The sequence below is a fragment of the Ascaphus truei genome, chromosome 13 (genome assembly GCF_040206685.1).
Source record: "Ascaphus truei isolate aAscTru1 chromosome 13, aAscTru1.hap1, whole genome shotgun sequence".
NCBI lineage: Eukaryota > Metazoa > Chordata > Amphibia > Anura > Ascaphidae > Ascaphus > Ascaphus truei.
In genome coordinates this window covers 13011675-13026506 of record NC_134495.1, presented here as the reverse complement: position 1 = coordinate 13026506, position 14832 = coordinate 13011675, and the positions used below count along the sequence as shown (strand labels likewise).

Below are 14832 nucleotides of genomic sequence, written 5' to 3'. Positions count from 1 at the left end.
ATAGGGGTGCTCTCAGATTGAGCTTCATGGTTGTAGTTTGGGTTGCTTTTTGCTAATAAGTTAGTAGCACACCCCACAAAAGTATTAATTGAATGCATTTGCAATGTCAGTGGGATTTGTCAGAATAATATCATCTTAATAATATTATGGTTGTTGATGGCTGGAATATATTGTTATTAACCTTCCAGACATTTGCTGGATTTTATGTATTCTGGTGAAGATTGTCAGAGTAATATTGTGCTTTTGCGTGCCTTGTTTGCCTTGTGCACATGTTCCGCAGTTAAGATCCTTGGTAGTGCCAGTTACTTTGTAGCTTTCCCACAAGGCATCCCTGAGATGGTAGAGCGATATAAGGTTGTTTGTAACCCTTGGAAGGTGGGCCCCTGTACTCCGTGTACTCTGTGTAGTGGCGCATGGGTATTAGAGTTTTAAGAACTCTGGTTGGAAATAATCAAGAGCAGAATCGGGGTCGGGTATTAAGTCGATTCTGTACAAAGGGCAGTTGGTAAGATCAGCCAGAAACTGTTGTGGGTTAAAGTTTCTAAATGTTCTTGTGAGTAGAACTTTAGGGCTTGATTGGGGTGATCTGATTTTCCTTACACAGTACGCTATTGCATGGTCACTGAAAATGTCAGGAACAATACCAGAGGATTTGATTCTGCTGGGGCTAGAGCAGAGATGAGCAAACTGGGGGGCGTGAGATTTTTCCGGGGGGGGGGGGGGCGCAGACTGTTGCAGGGGCCCGCGCTCTTCCCCAAGGCATTCAAATTAAATGCCAGGGGATCCCTTTACCTAACATCCCTTTATCTCTGGAACCTAACCTTACCTTGTTTCAGCCGGCATCTGGAAGTGTCTCCATGGCAACAAAAGACGCCGCGGGGGTCATACGGCCTGGCGCTACACACGCGTTGTCATAGCAACGCGGCGTCAAATAACTCGGCGTGTCGGGTGACGTGATGCCACACGTCCCTGCGCGTCATTTGACGCCACACAGAGCAAAGGGGGAGGGCCGCGAGCACCAGAGGACAAGAGGCAGGGGGGCGCAGGGGCAAAAGTTTGCGCACCTAGTCTAGAGGATAGGATCCAATCCAGCAAGGAATGGTTGTGAGATTCCAGGTTTGTCCGTGTGGGTTGGGAAATTAGTTGGGTTGGGTTAAGTGACTTGAGTAGTACCTGGATTTGGTTGTTTTTAGGGTCAAGCCAATTGTAGTTGAAATACCCAAGAACGAACAGCTCATTCTTCTCATTCAGAGAGGAAATAGAGCCAAGAAACTGGGTGATATCAGTCAGGGAATTTTGGGGGCAGTAGATGCCAGCAATAAAGAACAGGCTTCAAAAAGGGAAGGCAAATTTTGCCAATTAGGGTTTCAAAAGAGGGTGGGTTTGGGGGGCATGTGGCAGGGCGTTCTCGCGGCATGGTCAGTAAGATGCCAAACAGTGGGTTAAGCTGTAACTGCATTGGTTTATTTTGTACAATAACAACCAAACATAAGGTACACTGTACCTTTTAAGACAACCAAACCCTAAAATAAAACCCTACTCCCCTTGGGAGACTTGCTAACCAACTCAGGCTCTATCTACCTGGCTGGCTAGCTAATCCAGTTACCAACCCCAAACATACCCTCATGTTTAGAAACAGAATATCAATGAGCAATGAAAAAGTCCTTATCCGTTAATTGCTGGGGTATCTCTCACAGGGTCTCCAGGTAATTCCTTCAGCAGGATTGGAACGCCGGTTCCTTGTATAATCCGCTCCATCCAGCAGCTTGTTGGCCTTCGTAGCAATCCTCTGCCTGGGTGTGAGTCCCAGCATCCGTGCTTCCTGCAGGCCTAGGGGTCAGACCAACCAGTAACCTCCTGGTTGGGGAGAAGTCGCTCTGCTCTCCTGTTGAAAAACAAGCTCCCTGTCTGACAGCTTCCTGCCTTTTTTTTAAACGTCCTGTTCATTCAGGAGTCCTGGCTGTTAATTAGGTTGCCCTGTAGCTAGCCTCTCCAGGAGGAATGTAACTGCCTGCATGCTGGAAAGAACATACTGCACTACACTTCCGCACACAGAGACAGTGACTCAGTCACAGGCAATTTAGCAAAGTAAATTGTAAGGAGTATTCAATATAAAATAACACACCTCCTCCTCTCTTTGACCTGTCTTTCCTAGAAATAGAGTATCCTTAAATGGTGATATTTGCATCGATGGTTTTAGGAGTTAGCCATGTTTCTGTGAGAGTGATGGCTTTGCTCTTATGTCTTGGGTACCATGCCATTAGTTAATCCAGATGGGTCAACAGACTACGGATATTTATATGAGCGAGAGATGGTCCTTTTTGGCATTTGAAAGGGGTATTCTCAGGGGCATGGGACAGAGTTGAAAAGGGGGGGGGGGGCTGGGTAAAGTTAAGTATCACCTGCTAAAGAGTAACAGTATAAATAGAAATTTGAGTAGTTGTTTGCAAGTTGTACATTTGTGATGTTTGCCATTAGTGAGATAAGTGGTGGTGTGCTGGTCTTCAGAGTTCTCCACCCACATTCAGTAGATAATGCAAGGCTTTCGCGTAATCCACGGTGTATGATGATATTGGGTGTGGGCCAGGAGGGGGGTATTTGTATGGGATAGAGTAACATTTCCATGAGGTCACAATAAAGAACAGAGTTGAGATAAGTAGCAGGTTCATTCTCAGAAAGGTACATTGCATGAAGCTGTTGTAAGCCTTTTACGTTACTCGCCACTGAAAGTATGCTGCATTTGTAATGCTAGGGTGTGTTCAGGGATTGCAGAGGGAGTTGGGGGGGGGGGGGGGCAGGGGGGGGAAACTGGGAGAGACAGTTGTATGCAGACAAGTGTTGGGAGAGGCTGCAGTAAATAGTGTACAGGGGGGTTAAATGTGCAGCCTAACTAGCGTGGGATAATGGTGTAGTCAGATGAGCTCACCGTTTGCTGCCTTGTGTAGAAGAGTTTGCAGTAGCATTCAGTCTCCAGTCCACCTCTAGTCCCACTACAGTCTAACTACATATTCACTTAAAGATTCGCACTTTCAGATGCAACACTCTTGGGCCGCTGTCATGGTCGGGGAGACGGCGCGGAGGCCTTAAGCCAATGATTGGAGCCATAGACTGCGCGTGCGACAGCGCGAGGAATCCGTTCAATTTGATTCCACGATGTGATGGCCAGGTCACCTGAGCGGTTCGCCCAAACCAGCTCCGTGACGTCACTGCCGCGCCTCCCCGTTGCGTCTACCTTCTTTTTTTTTTTATTATTATTATTATTGCCGGTTTTTGAAGCGGGGGTCTTCGGAGCGGGACTGTTAATTTCAGTTCTTGGGACCCCTGCTTCCAGAGATACTTGCCTCATATGGATGCCAGTATCTATGCAGCCAGGGAACTGTGTGCCTAACATAATTGCGGCGTTGAAATGTCCTGCGAGCCAATGGGAAGCTGTGACGTCATCCCCTGCGGCTTCCTATTGTCCCGCGTGACCTTTAAACTCCACAGATACCGGCACCTCCCACGGAAGTAACTATCTCTGGAAGCAGGGGGTTCCCGGAGCTAAAATGAACACAGTTTGGCTCCCGAGACCCCCCGCTTAACTCCTGTAATCAAACCATTTACATGAAACCTGTATTGCTGCTTTAAGAGTGATTACATCTTTTAAAGGAAGCCAATTACACTGATTTTTAGTTTAAAAATGTTTTTCTTTTTACCTGCTAAGTGGGAAAACATCTTTAAGTGAATATACAGTACTAAATATGGGTAATTAAGGCCTTTTGTGTCTCATAATTGGATAAGCTGTGAGGCGCAAATGCTTACATTTGAAGGGGGAAAAAAAAACATATCCATTCGCAAAATATACATTAGTGCAGAGTAGCACCTACTTACTCCCAAACCAGGGAAGTATGTAACCAGCGTTAAGTCACTAGCCTTCCACTCTCCTGTTTACTAATGCAATGGATTTCCATATTGGGAGGGCCTCTATGGCACTGCATGATCATTCCCTAAAGCTGTTACATTTGGCACACAGGCATGTTGTAAAAGGTCCCCCATGATCGCAGAACATTTCTGGGGGATCGCGCGTCCTTCTTGAAACCTGTAAATAGGGACAGACGTTATTACAAGGAGCCCTTTTCCAACCTGTCCCAAGGTGGCGTTGGCTCACGCTGTCGGAATGAAACTGTATCCGCTCTTGTTTCGCCTCGTACAAAGAAACCCGAAATGACAGGCGGCTCGATAAGAAGCAGTAATCTGGTCGCAGTCAGAAAGCTGCATTGCTTTATTTATGTGTGTCCTGACGGATGGGACGCTGCTGTAAAACACATGTTCTCAGCAGATATTTAGTTAGGGATGGCGCTCTGCACTTGGCGATGGCAGGGCATGGTTTGCTTGATGAATGAGGATAGTATTGGCGTTGCTTACCACTGATTTGATCCCAGTTGTGCCCCGTTTTCCCACAGCCACGGTCTTCTTTATCTGCATATTGTGATCCAATTGCTCATACAAATGTTTATTAAAGTCGCACTGCGCTGGAAATGACCTCTTGAGATGATGAAGTACCCGGCACCGCTGAGAAGCCGGGAATATACTGCGCGTCTCTTACCCTTCACCACACTTCAGCTTTTGTTCCTAGAGTAATTCCAACTAAAGAAATGATTTCATACCTTTTGGGTTCTCAACTCTGGTCCCCAATACACCCCCACCCTGTCCCTCCCCCCCCCCTCCAACAGATCAAATTGTTTTTGTTGTTGTTTTTTTTTTAACTTTTATATTTTTATTAGATTTTTCAAATATAAATGGGAAAGGAAGGGGTACAGAAAAAGAAAAAAGGTGGGAACAAGCCATTTTTGTATCACATTACTTACAAACACAACCGTCACATTACAGATCATACAACATTTGATAAACACCATATTTTGCACTCCCAGACCCTCTCTCCTTCTGGGGTCATGCCCCTATCCAACATCCCAGGGCTCCCAGACCCCAGAAGGAGAGAGGGTCATGCCCCTATCCAACATCCCAAGGCTCCCGGACCGGACCCTCTCTCCTTCTGGGGTCATGCCCCTATCCAACATCCCAGGGGTCCCGGACCCTCTCTCCTTCTGGGGTCATGCCCCTATCCAACATCCCAGGGGTCCCGGACCCTCTCTCCTTCCGGGGTCATGCCCCTATCCAATATCCCAGGGCTCCCAGACCCTCTCTCCTTCTGGGGTCATGCCCCTATCCAATATCCCAGGGCTCCCAGACCCTCTCTCCTTCTGGGGTCATGCCCCTATCCAACATCCCAGGGCTCCCAGACCCTCTCTCCTTCTGGGGTCATGCCCCTATACACATCCCAGGGGTCCCAGACCCTCTCTCCTTCCGGGGTCATGCACCTATCCAACATCCCAGGGCTCCCAGACCCTCTCTCCTTCTGGGGTCATGCCCCTATCCAACATCCCAGGGCTCCCAGACCCTCTCTCCTTCCGGGCTCGTGCCCCTATCCAATATCCCATGGCTCCCAGACCCTCTCTCCTTCCGGGCTCGTGCCCCTATCCAATATCCCATGGCTCCCAGACCCTCTCTCCTTCCGGGCTTGTGCCCCTATCCAATATCCCAGGGCTCCCAGACCCTCTCTCCTTCTGGGCTCATGCCCCTATCCAACATCCCAGGGCTCCCAGACCCTCTCTCCTTCCGGGCTCGTGCCCCTATCCAATATCCCATGGCTCCCAGACCCTCTCTCCTTCCGGGCTCGTGCCCCTATCCAATATCCCATGGCTCCCAGACCCTCTCTCCTTCCGGGCTTGTGCCCCTATCCAATATCCCAGGGCTCCCAGACCCTCTCTCCTTCCGGGCTCGTGCCCCTATCCAACATCCCAGGGCTCCCAGACCCTCTCTCTCCTTCCGGGGTCATGCCCCTATCCAACATCCCAGGGCTCCCAGACCCTCTCTCCTTCCGGGCTCGTGCCCCTATCCAACATCCCAGGGCTCCCAGACCCTCTCTCCTTCCGGGGTCATGCCCCTATCCAACATCCCAGGGCTCCCAGACCCTCTCTCCTTCCGGGGTCATGCCCCTATCCAACATCCCAGGGCTCCCAGATCCTCTCTCCTTCCGGGCTCATGCCCCTATCCAACATCCCAGGGCTCCCAGACCCTCTCTCCTTCTGGGGTCATGCCCCTATGCAACATCCCAGGGCTCCCAGACCCTCTATCCTTCTGGGGTCATGCCCCTATGCAACATCCCAGGGCTCCCAGACCCTCTCTCCTTCCGGGTTCATGCCCCTATCCAACATCCCAGGGCTCCCATACCCTCTCTCCTTCCGGGGTCATGCCCCTATCCAACATCTCAGGGGTCCCAGACTCTCTCCTTCTGGGGTCATGCCCCTATACACATCCCAGGGCTCCCAGACCCTCTCTCCTTCCGGGGTCATGCCCCTATACACATCCCAGGGCTCCCAGACCCTCTCTCCTTCTGGGGTCATGCCCCTATCCAACATTCCAGGGCTCCCAGACCCTATCATACTTCCTTGTGGTATGATTCAAGAATAAGTTTCTCCATTAATTGAACCTCGTTAACCCTTCTAATAACCTCCCTTCTGGACGGCGGGAGTGTCTTTTTCCACGCTGCTGATACAGTACATCTAGCCGCCGTTAAGATATGCAGGATCAATTTAAGTGTATAGTGGTTCACATCTTCCGTGGGTTTAGCCAGAATGATTAGAATTGGATCTAACGGGATCGTGATATCTGTCACATCCTTTATTAGTTTCAGAACTGTCCTCCGGTGCGTCTGCATTACTGGCCAATGCCACCAAATATGTGCCAGGTCTCCTATGTGTCCACATCCCCATCAACATCTCAGAGGTCCCCGGCAACATCTGCGTGAACCTTTTTGGGGGTGTAATACCAATGTAACAGAATTTTTTATTGTTGTTGTTTTTATGTACATTGTTTCTTTTGCGATCCATTAAGGGAAATAATACATATGTTTTGTGTTCCTGGTAGTTCTGCTTCTTGGAGTTACAATTGAGCCTGGCTTTGTAAAGTTAATAAACTATTAAGCTATAAGATAAACATTGACTGTATTAGTTCAGGTGTGGCATCCACTTCACTGTAAGTCCAGTACACGCGTGTTGAGGTTGTCTCAGGGCTTAAACTTTCCTGTTTGGGGAACGATACGTGTATTACATGACTACATTCAGTTGCAGAAGTGATTTTTAACTCTCCTATTGGCTAGTTTTGTGAATCTAGCTCATCACCAACATTTCCAACATCTTTCTGCCCTTTGTTTTCTCTTTCTCTTCTGGGCTCTGGCTGCCCAAATCCACAGGCAAACATGTTTCCAACTTTCTGCTTGTATCTCCTAAGGCACTCTGTGGAACCTATCTTCTTACGAACCCTTAAAGATGGTGATTATCAACCATGGCCTTCAAACACTCACCAATGAGGTGATCATCCCTCACTCCGGCTGGGAGAATGAGCCCAACGAAGACTCCAAACCCCGGGATGCAGAATGGTCAACCGTGTTCAAGAACACATCGGGCTGTTTAAGGTATCGCCATCTTTTTACTTTACCAATTGTAAATATCGCTGGGACTCCTGTTTGATATGCAATCCAGTTAATGGCCATTGAGGTCTAACTCTGATAAATTATTTAATCGTGTCTATGCCGGGACAGGATAATGTGGCTTTCTCATAATGCACCCTCTCCTTTTACGGAGGCTGTTGCTTCCATCCCCAGGCTCCTTCTCTCCCAAAAACGAAAAATAATACTTGTTCTTAGCAGTGTAAAATGGATCTGGGTGGGATTTTGCTTGTTGGACAGACCCAATTGCTACTTGGTAAGGTGTGGCTGTCCACTTAAGGTTACAGAACCATCGTGGGATGTATCCTCGTAATTGATATTTTCATAATGAAAACGATGGCGACCGTTCTATCTTACCCGCACCCTTATAGGCAGTGACGGATTTCTGCCTACAGGCGGCAGTAAGGGAAGTCCACCACTGCTTATAGGTTGCACTTCCTGAGCAGAGTTGGAAGGCAGGGTATAAGCGGGTGGTACTGTTGCATCCGTCTTCCCATCCTCTTGTGTTTTCGGTGATTTTGTATCCTCCCCCAGCCGTATAAAACTGATGGTGTTTTTTTCTCATTGTCTCACAGCTGCTTTGAACGTTTCTGCATTAGCGCTAGAATTAGATCTTCAGTCCCTCAAGTGCCAGAAGATCAATAGGTCGATTCTCAGTTGCTTCTCTTTCCATAATACCTGCTGCCAACTTAATTTCTGAGAGAAGAGTTCACTAAATGATTCTTTCTAAGCTGCTTCACCTCTTAGAGACCCCATTTCCAGTTGGTTAATGAGTATCCAACGCTGGTTTTAGCTGCTGTTAACTCTACAAAACACAGCTCCATATTACCGGAGAAGAGGGTAGAAACAGGACACTTATTGCTTCACTGTCTAGGAGTGCAGGACCAGGCAATATTTAAAGTTTTATATAAGAAATGTGCATTGATATATAAAGTGTGTTAAAAGAAAAAAATAGTGCTTGAATTCAATCATGCTCAACATGGTAGCACAGCTTTTTTTTTTTTTTTTATACCTTTTTAAAAACTTTGTTCATGAAAATAGTGAGGTACGTGTACTTTTTTTTTTTTTCTTTTTAAATATTTTATTTCCTCTAGAAAAGTACTTGGTATCGCTGGATAACAACCAACTTTAATCACCTGGAAGGTGATACTTCAGGTTGAGATTCAGATCTTTTGGCTCTGACGTAGCTCTGCACTCCCTACAGCGCCGCTTACTTTCATGGTGAATTTAAATGGCTCCAAAAATTGGAGGAAGATTGCATTACTGGGTTCCATTCCAGGCCCCCTGGAACGCGGAGATCAAAAGCTTTTCCGCATGCTGCATGAATCCATAACAAGGCAACCTGCATAGAACATGAGACGAGAAGGCAATGTTCATTTCCTGTTAAAGGAGTTTAAATCCCCTGCTGGTATCCGGCCAATGAAATATATCTTTATCGGGACTAAAACCGCAGCTTCAGTTAGCAAAGATTCACCGTTTCGTTATGTAACCCCCTAGAAAACAAACATCGGCGAGTAATAATGGTGAAAACTGATGCATTCGATTTACTTCTTTGACTCCCACCATTGAGAAATGATATATATTTTTTTTCCACCGTAAAATACATTTTAGGAAGTATTTTCTTTTACCAGAAGACCGAATCCACATATGTAAGTGGTCCAAGAACCAAGTATAAATAAAATATGACGTTTTGGTAATCTGTAAGCACTCTTAAGGGGTTTATGCTATATAGTCAGTTTCGAAATATATATAATTTACTACCCAAGTACTTTCTCAACAGCCTGGTACATTGTTGTCTTTCATAATGTAAGATGCTGACTGCGTCACCGCGTCACCGCGTTTCTGCTGTTGAAGGGACTGACATTTAGCAGACCAGTCCTTTGCGGACCTCTCTGAGCTGATTTTAGCACATTTTGTGTAATCCAAAATGACGAGCACAGCCCCAAATCTGTACCCCCATGCACTCCATTTCCTAGTGCATGTCTAGCTAAAGAGAAGTTGCAGTGATTTTAGGACTGCGAGGAAGTGTGAAATATACCCCTGACCTGAATAAACTTTGCTGCCGCTGCATGTTCCAAGTAAATAGACAACCACTGATTTAACGATGAAGTATTAGATCAGGATAACGTCAAGAAAGCACAATTTAAAAAAAAAAAAAAAGTTTTTAAGGATTTTGGCAAGTGGGATTACACTTCCTAAATGCATTAGCAGGAGTGAGCTGGATTTATAGACTTGTAGACTGTATGTAAGCTTTCTACTGATAACTCCATTCTGTGGATGATGGTACAATTCTGCTGCAGTGGCTTTGCCAATCTCAAATGACACTATCCATTCTCCAGAGTGGTTTCATGAATGCTGAAAGTAATGAACGTACAAAGACGGCCATTGCTAAAAGTATATGGAACCCTTTTTGGGTAGCTTCAGGCCAGGTTCAGGCCTGTTTTTTCTGCAAGCGCCTAATGCGCACAAGGGGAGGCATTGGGCAAGTTGGAAGTAATAAGCTTATCGAAGGAGCCCGTGGTCATTTCAGGATAAAAATCGGGAAAGCAGCCCTGCATTGTGGCGGAAATTGGGTAGAGTGGAATTCTGCTCCCGTGCTTTTTCTGAGCAAAATATACGTTTCCAGTGACATAAAAGGTACAACGTTTTAACCATGTTGTGATGGAACAGATCACCATCGAGCCACGCGCTGTTACCGTATAACATGTCATAATAATTATCTATGATTCAATTGTAACCGAAATGTAATTTGTGGGAAGAAAAGAAAAGAAATAGAGCTCCATCGTTAAACCCGTCAAAGCCTAAGTAGCATGCGTTGTATTTATTTTGGCACTAAAGGGATAAACACCCTTCTTCAGTTGTTGCAATGGGAAGTAAACACTGTGGTTTTACTCCTATGCGGACTCGTTATTGGGTAACTAAATAATGCATTCTAATGAGGCTGCAAATCTTTGCTTAACACCAAAGACGATCCGTTAGAAAATGTGTTGAATGAGCAGGAGTATGTCGCCACTGCTGCCGGAACTGTGCAGAGGTGATCAGCTGTCGAAATGCAGCATATGTGATGCCGCGTCCACAAACCAAAGGCCGTACCACAATGAAGACGGGCAGAGAGCGCACGAGCGAGGGCGCGGCCGATTTTTTTTTGGCGCGGTGAACATTTTTTTAATTGTCGCGGGACGGCCGGGTTCCGTGCGCGTTTCGGCCAACGAGGGCGAACCGCTCGCGTGACGTCACGACCTCCCCGTCACGCACGTCATAGGAATCCTACAGGACATGGATCGCTTCTCGTACAGGCGCACGCGGCGCCATGCGCTCCACCGCATGCGCCTACTACTATGTCCGAGACCTAAGGGAGCAAAGTATTCACGGCCCATCTATAGGAGTCCCTTTCCCAGCGCAGTTCTTCACCTCCAAATTCATTGGCTGATTACCATTTATGAAGCTTGTGCAATTTTCATTAGACGGGCCCCTGAAATTGCTGTGGCTGATCCCTTTTCACCGTTGTAGGGATTAAGTGACATTGGGTAATTTATTTGAACGGTTTATGGGTTAGTTAGACTGGGCTGCTGCTATTTTGTGACCGATACAAATGAACATACTGTACACACTATTTACTAAAACATTTTTACCTGAACAGCCTCATTGATATGCAAATCCCATAATGCACCATAATTAATCTAATCATCATTAGGAGATTATAGGATGGAACATGGTGTGTCACTGCTCATCCCGACGCCCACATTCCTTTGGCTTGCACCAGGACAGTGGCCACCAGATCCTATGAATGCAAATCCATCCCAACCTGTTGACAGACGCTGGTTTAATGGCTGCATTTTGCAAGACGGATCATGTCAGTTCTCTCCCTCAGCTTAATGCTGATGCCTTGATGGCTAGTGCGGGCTGCTGTCTTCCCATTACCTTTTTTTTTTTTAGGAGCCCCCTGTCTCCAGATACAGAAGGGAAAGAAGAAAGTCTCTTGTGTGGGAATGACTCGGTGTCCTACCACCCTATTCTCCCTCTATTAATAGTGATTAATGTCGAGTTTGTCTCGGGGAAAGTGGCTGGGAATTAGTGCTTTCACAATGAATTACATTGAAGCCTTATCCGCCTTTGCGATCTGGGTAACACTGCATTTCACAGGAATGTTCCTATGTTTTCTGCGACCCCCCCCCCCTTCAATAACCTGTGCGGCCTCGGACACATTTCGCTGACCCGGAGGGGGGGGGGGGGGGGGAGATGGGAATAAAGTATTTAACGCTAACTACACTAGGGTTTGAAGGTTTTTGAAGGCTAAACCGAGCCGGCTGTGATAAAATGATTTGAAAAAAAATAAACATTTAACAAGAGCCTGGCTGTTGTAGGAGCGATAATGTGGCTGTAAGTTTGGCGTCCCCTTAGACGCCATAAAAATCTTGGCAGCTCCGTACTGTACTGTAATCAGAGCAGGTCCCGGGGCTCTAATTTGCAGACTTCATTCCTACATATAGAAAGGCATCCGAGTTCTGTCTTTCCATAGTGGTTGTACTACTCGTGTGCATAAATGATGCAGTGCTTCTAAGAGCGGAGATGTAACCTAGTTACACACCACATTAATGCTTCACAAGCAAAGTATAAATTGGCGGTTCTGTTCATTGCAGTGGACTTTTTTTTTTTTCTGTTGTATTAAACGCTTCAGTAACAGGTATCTGAGAGCCACAAGGTAGTGTTACTTTAAGGACACTGTTTTTTTGGTTTTTTTGTAGCTTATATTATATGTACATTAAATATAAAATAATGCTTTTTTTCTTGTATAGCATGGACACTGTACACGGTATTGTACTGTGACTTTTTTTCCCCAGCACAATTCTTCCCTGTCCCAAAGAACTTACAATCCTAGTTTTATTGCTTGAGAGCTGACGCTGGGATCCGAACCAGGTTCATCCAACACCATGGCAGTTTTTGTTGGTTTTTTTTACCGCCCAAGTTACTTTTTCAGCCGTTACACGCGTGCACGCATTACTGAGCCTCCGAATCTCTCGTCTTCACTCTTCCTTCTTTCTGTTCCCTGGCTCTCAGGAACGTGAGCTCTGACGGGCCCGAAGCTCGGAGGAGGCTGCGGGAGTGTGACGGGCTGGTGGATGCTTTGCTTCACGCTCTACAGTCTGCCGTTGGAAAGAAGGACACCGACAACAAGGTGAGGTTTCCCAGTGGTTCCTGGCACATTCCGTCTGCACTAGCACCCATCTCATCCAGGACCTGGAAGCTCACTAGGTTAACTGAAGATGACACACAGACCAACACCTGCCCCCCCCCCCCCCTTATTTATTTTTTTAAATTTTTATTTTTTTTTTTACTTTGCCATTTCACAATGTAGCCTGGTACTATTAGGCTGAGTCCATAGAAGGCACGTCCGTGCTGAGCCGTGCGGACGCTCCGCGCTGAGCCCCTATATCCTCCATGAGGATGTCTTTAGAGGGGGCTCACGCGAGCGTCCGCAGGCGTGCTGAGGCGCTGGATTTTTCAGCCGACAGCCACGCTGTTTTTCAGAGCGCTGTCGGCTGAAAACATCCAATCAGCGCGAAGCAACGTCAACGTCACGGCGCGTTGACATCGGTGCGTCGCTGGCGATTGCCCAGCGACGTCACTGCCCCGCCTCCCGATCGCGCCCGCTGGCTCGCCTGCATGGGCATGAAATCACGCAGATTCCAGCAGGCGAGCCTCAGCGCGCCTCAGACCTGCTAACCCCTCTATGGCCCCAGCCTTACCAGTACATGCTTTCTCTCCCCCACCCCACCCCTTTCTTCTTATGACATGTCCAGTTGTGGTGGAAACGTTGGTATAACAGTGTGCTATTTTCATTAATCTACATCCCTCTTTGTATTTTGAACACCAGCTATTTCCAGTGTTTCCATCATGTGCAAACTTCAGAGGACTATCCCTTGAAAAGGTCTCTGACAGTGTTTTTCAAGCAGGGTTCTTAGCAACCATTGGGTTCCCCGAGCACCCCTAAAGGGTTCCCCGCAATTTTATGGTCATTTGAAAATTGTATCAGATACAGAAGAATATATACAATGCATCTTATCTCAGACGCGCTATTGGAGATTGTTGGGGTTCCTCAGAATTTCACTTGGAGTTCCTTAACCAAAAAAAAGTTGGAAACAACTGGTCTATGATAAATACAAAAGGAGTACTCCTTACTCGTCGTAGTCCAGTAGTATGCCAAGACTTCCACAAGCTTCGGAGTTCAGACATGAAGTAAAGAGCTGGCACTCCGGAGGAGTTTTGAGTGTAAAGGTTTATTGAGAGATCAACGTTTTGGTCGCTATTTAGTCCTTGACCGAAACATTGATCGCTCAATAAACCTTCACCATTGCATCAAAAGTCTTCTGGTGTGCCGGCTCTCTACTTTCCTCCCTTGGAAAGGTCTTGTAGCAAGTTGTACATCTGTTTGATTCCTAATTACTGTTGGGTGGTTAGAGTTAAAATTTGCATGTATCGCGTACAGATAAGTGTGCACCATTAGATACCTTCTCCCTAAAGGGCTTGTGATTGACCAGCGCTCCTGAGGTTTTTTACAGACTCTAATGTATCAGTGAATGTCTCTAACACTTCATCTTCCTTTCCTGTGTTCTGTTGTCTAGTCTGTGGAGAACTGCGTGTGCATCATGCGTAACCTGTCATACCACGTTCACAAGGAGGTGCCCGGGGCCGATAGATACCACGATATTGAAGCCAACCAGCAAAGCGGCATTGGGGGGCAGCAGAAGAAGAAGAAAGATGATGCCGGCTGCTTCGGGGGCAAAAAGGCTAAAGGTGAGGAGGACGCAGGAGGGGCGGGTGGGACTTTGTGTCTGGCATTAAGGGGTGTGTTTGATGTCCAGTACTGCAACCCTTCTCTTCCAGGAAAGACTGCAAGGGCAAAGCCGTTTCTCAACACTAAATATTCCCCACAGGCGCTAACATTCCCAGCTGGACTTGTACATTTGCAAACCATGGCACTGAGGCATCACAAACTTGGCGTATGCATTCACCACTTGTCAACCCAACTCCTGGTGTAACTCCTAGCTTTACAAGTTGGATATTACAAGGCCGTTAAGTTTTGCACGTTCAGTTATTTATTGAAGTGTCATTTTATTGTCCCCAATTTTAAAAAAAAGAAATGTCCCATGGGCGGGGAACATTTCTTACACGCTCTGCTCCCAGATAGAGGCACGGTGTGGTGCTAATCAGTACATTACAGCAAAGTAGTTATAGACCTTTATGGAGTTGATGGGTTATTAACTCAAAGGGTAAACAGCTTCCTC

The 14832-nt window shown here is 46.8% G+C and overlaps 1 protein-coding gene across 4 annotated transcripts in view; it reads left to right on the top strand.

Moving 5' to 3' along the window:
• ARVCF (ARVCF delta catenin family member) overlaps positions 1 to 14832 on the top strand; it is a 61337-nt gene that overhangs the window by 13288 nt on the left and 33217 nt on the right. For all 4 annotated transcript variants that reach the window (XM_075568576.1, XM_075568577.1, XM_075568573.1 and 1 more), the window contains exons 4-6: positions 7330 to 7513; positions 12605 to 12722; positions 14170 to 14341. In XM_075568576.1, the coding sequence (XP_075424691.1) occupies positions 7330 to 7513; positions 12605 to 12722; positions 14170 to 14341 (474 nt within the window). The remainder of the gene's footprint in view (positions 1 to 7329; positions 7514 to 12604; positions 12723 to 14169; positions 14342 to 14832) is intronic.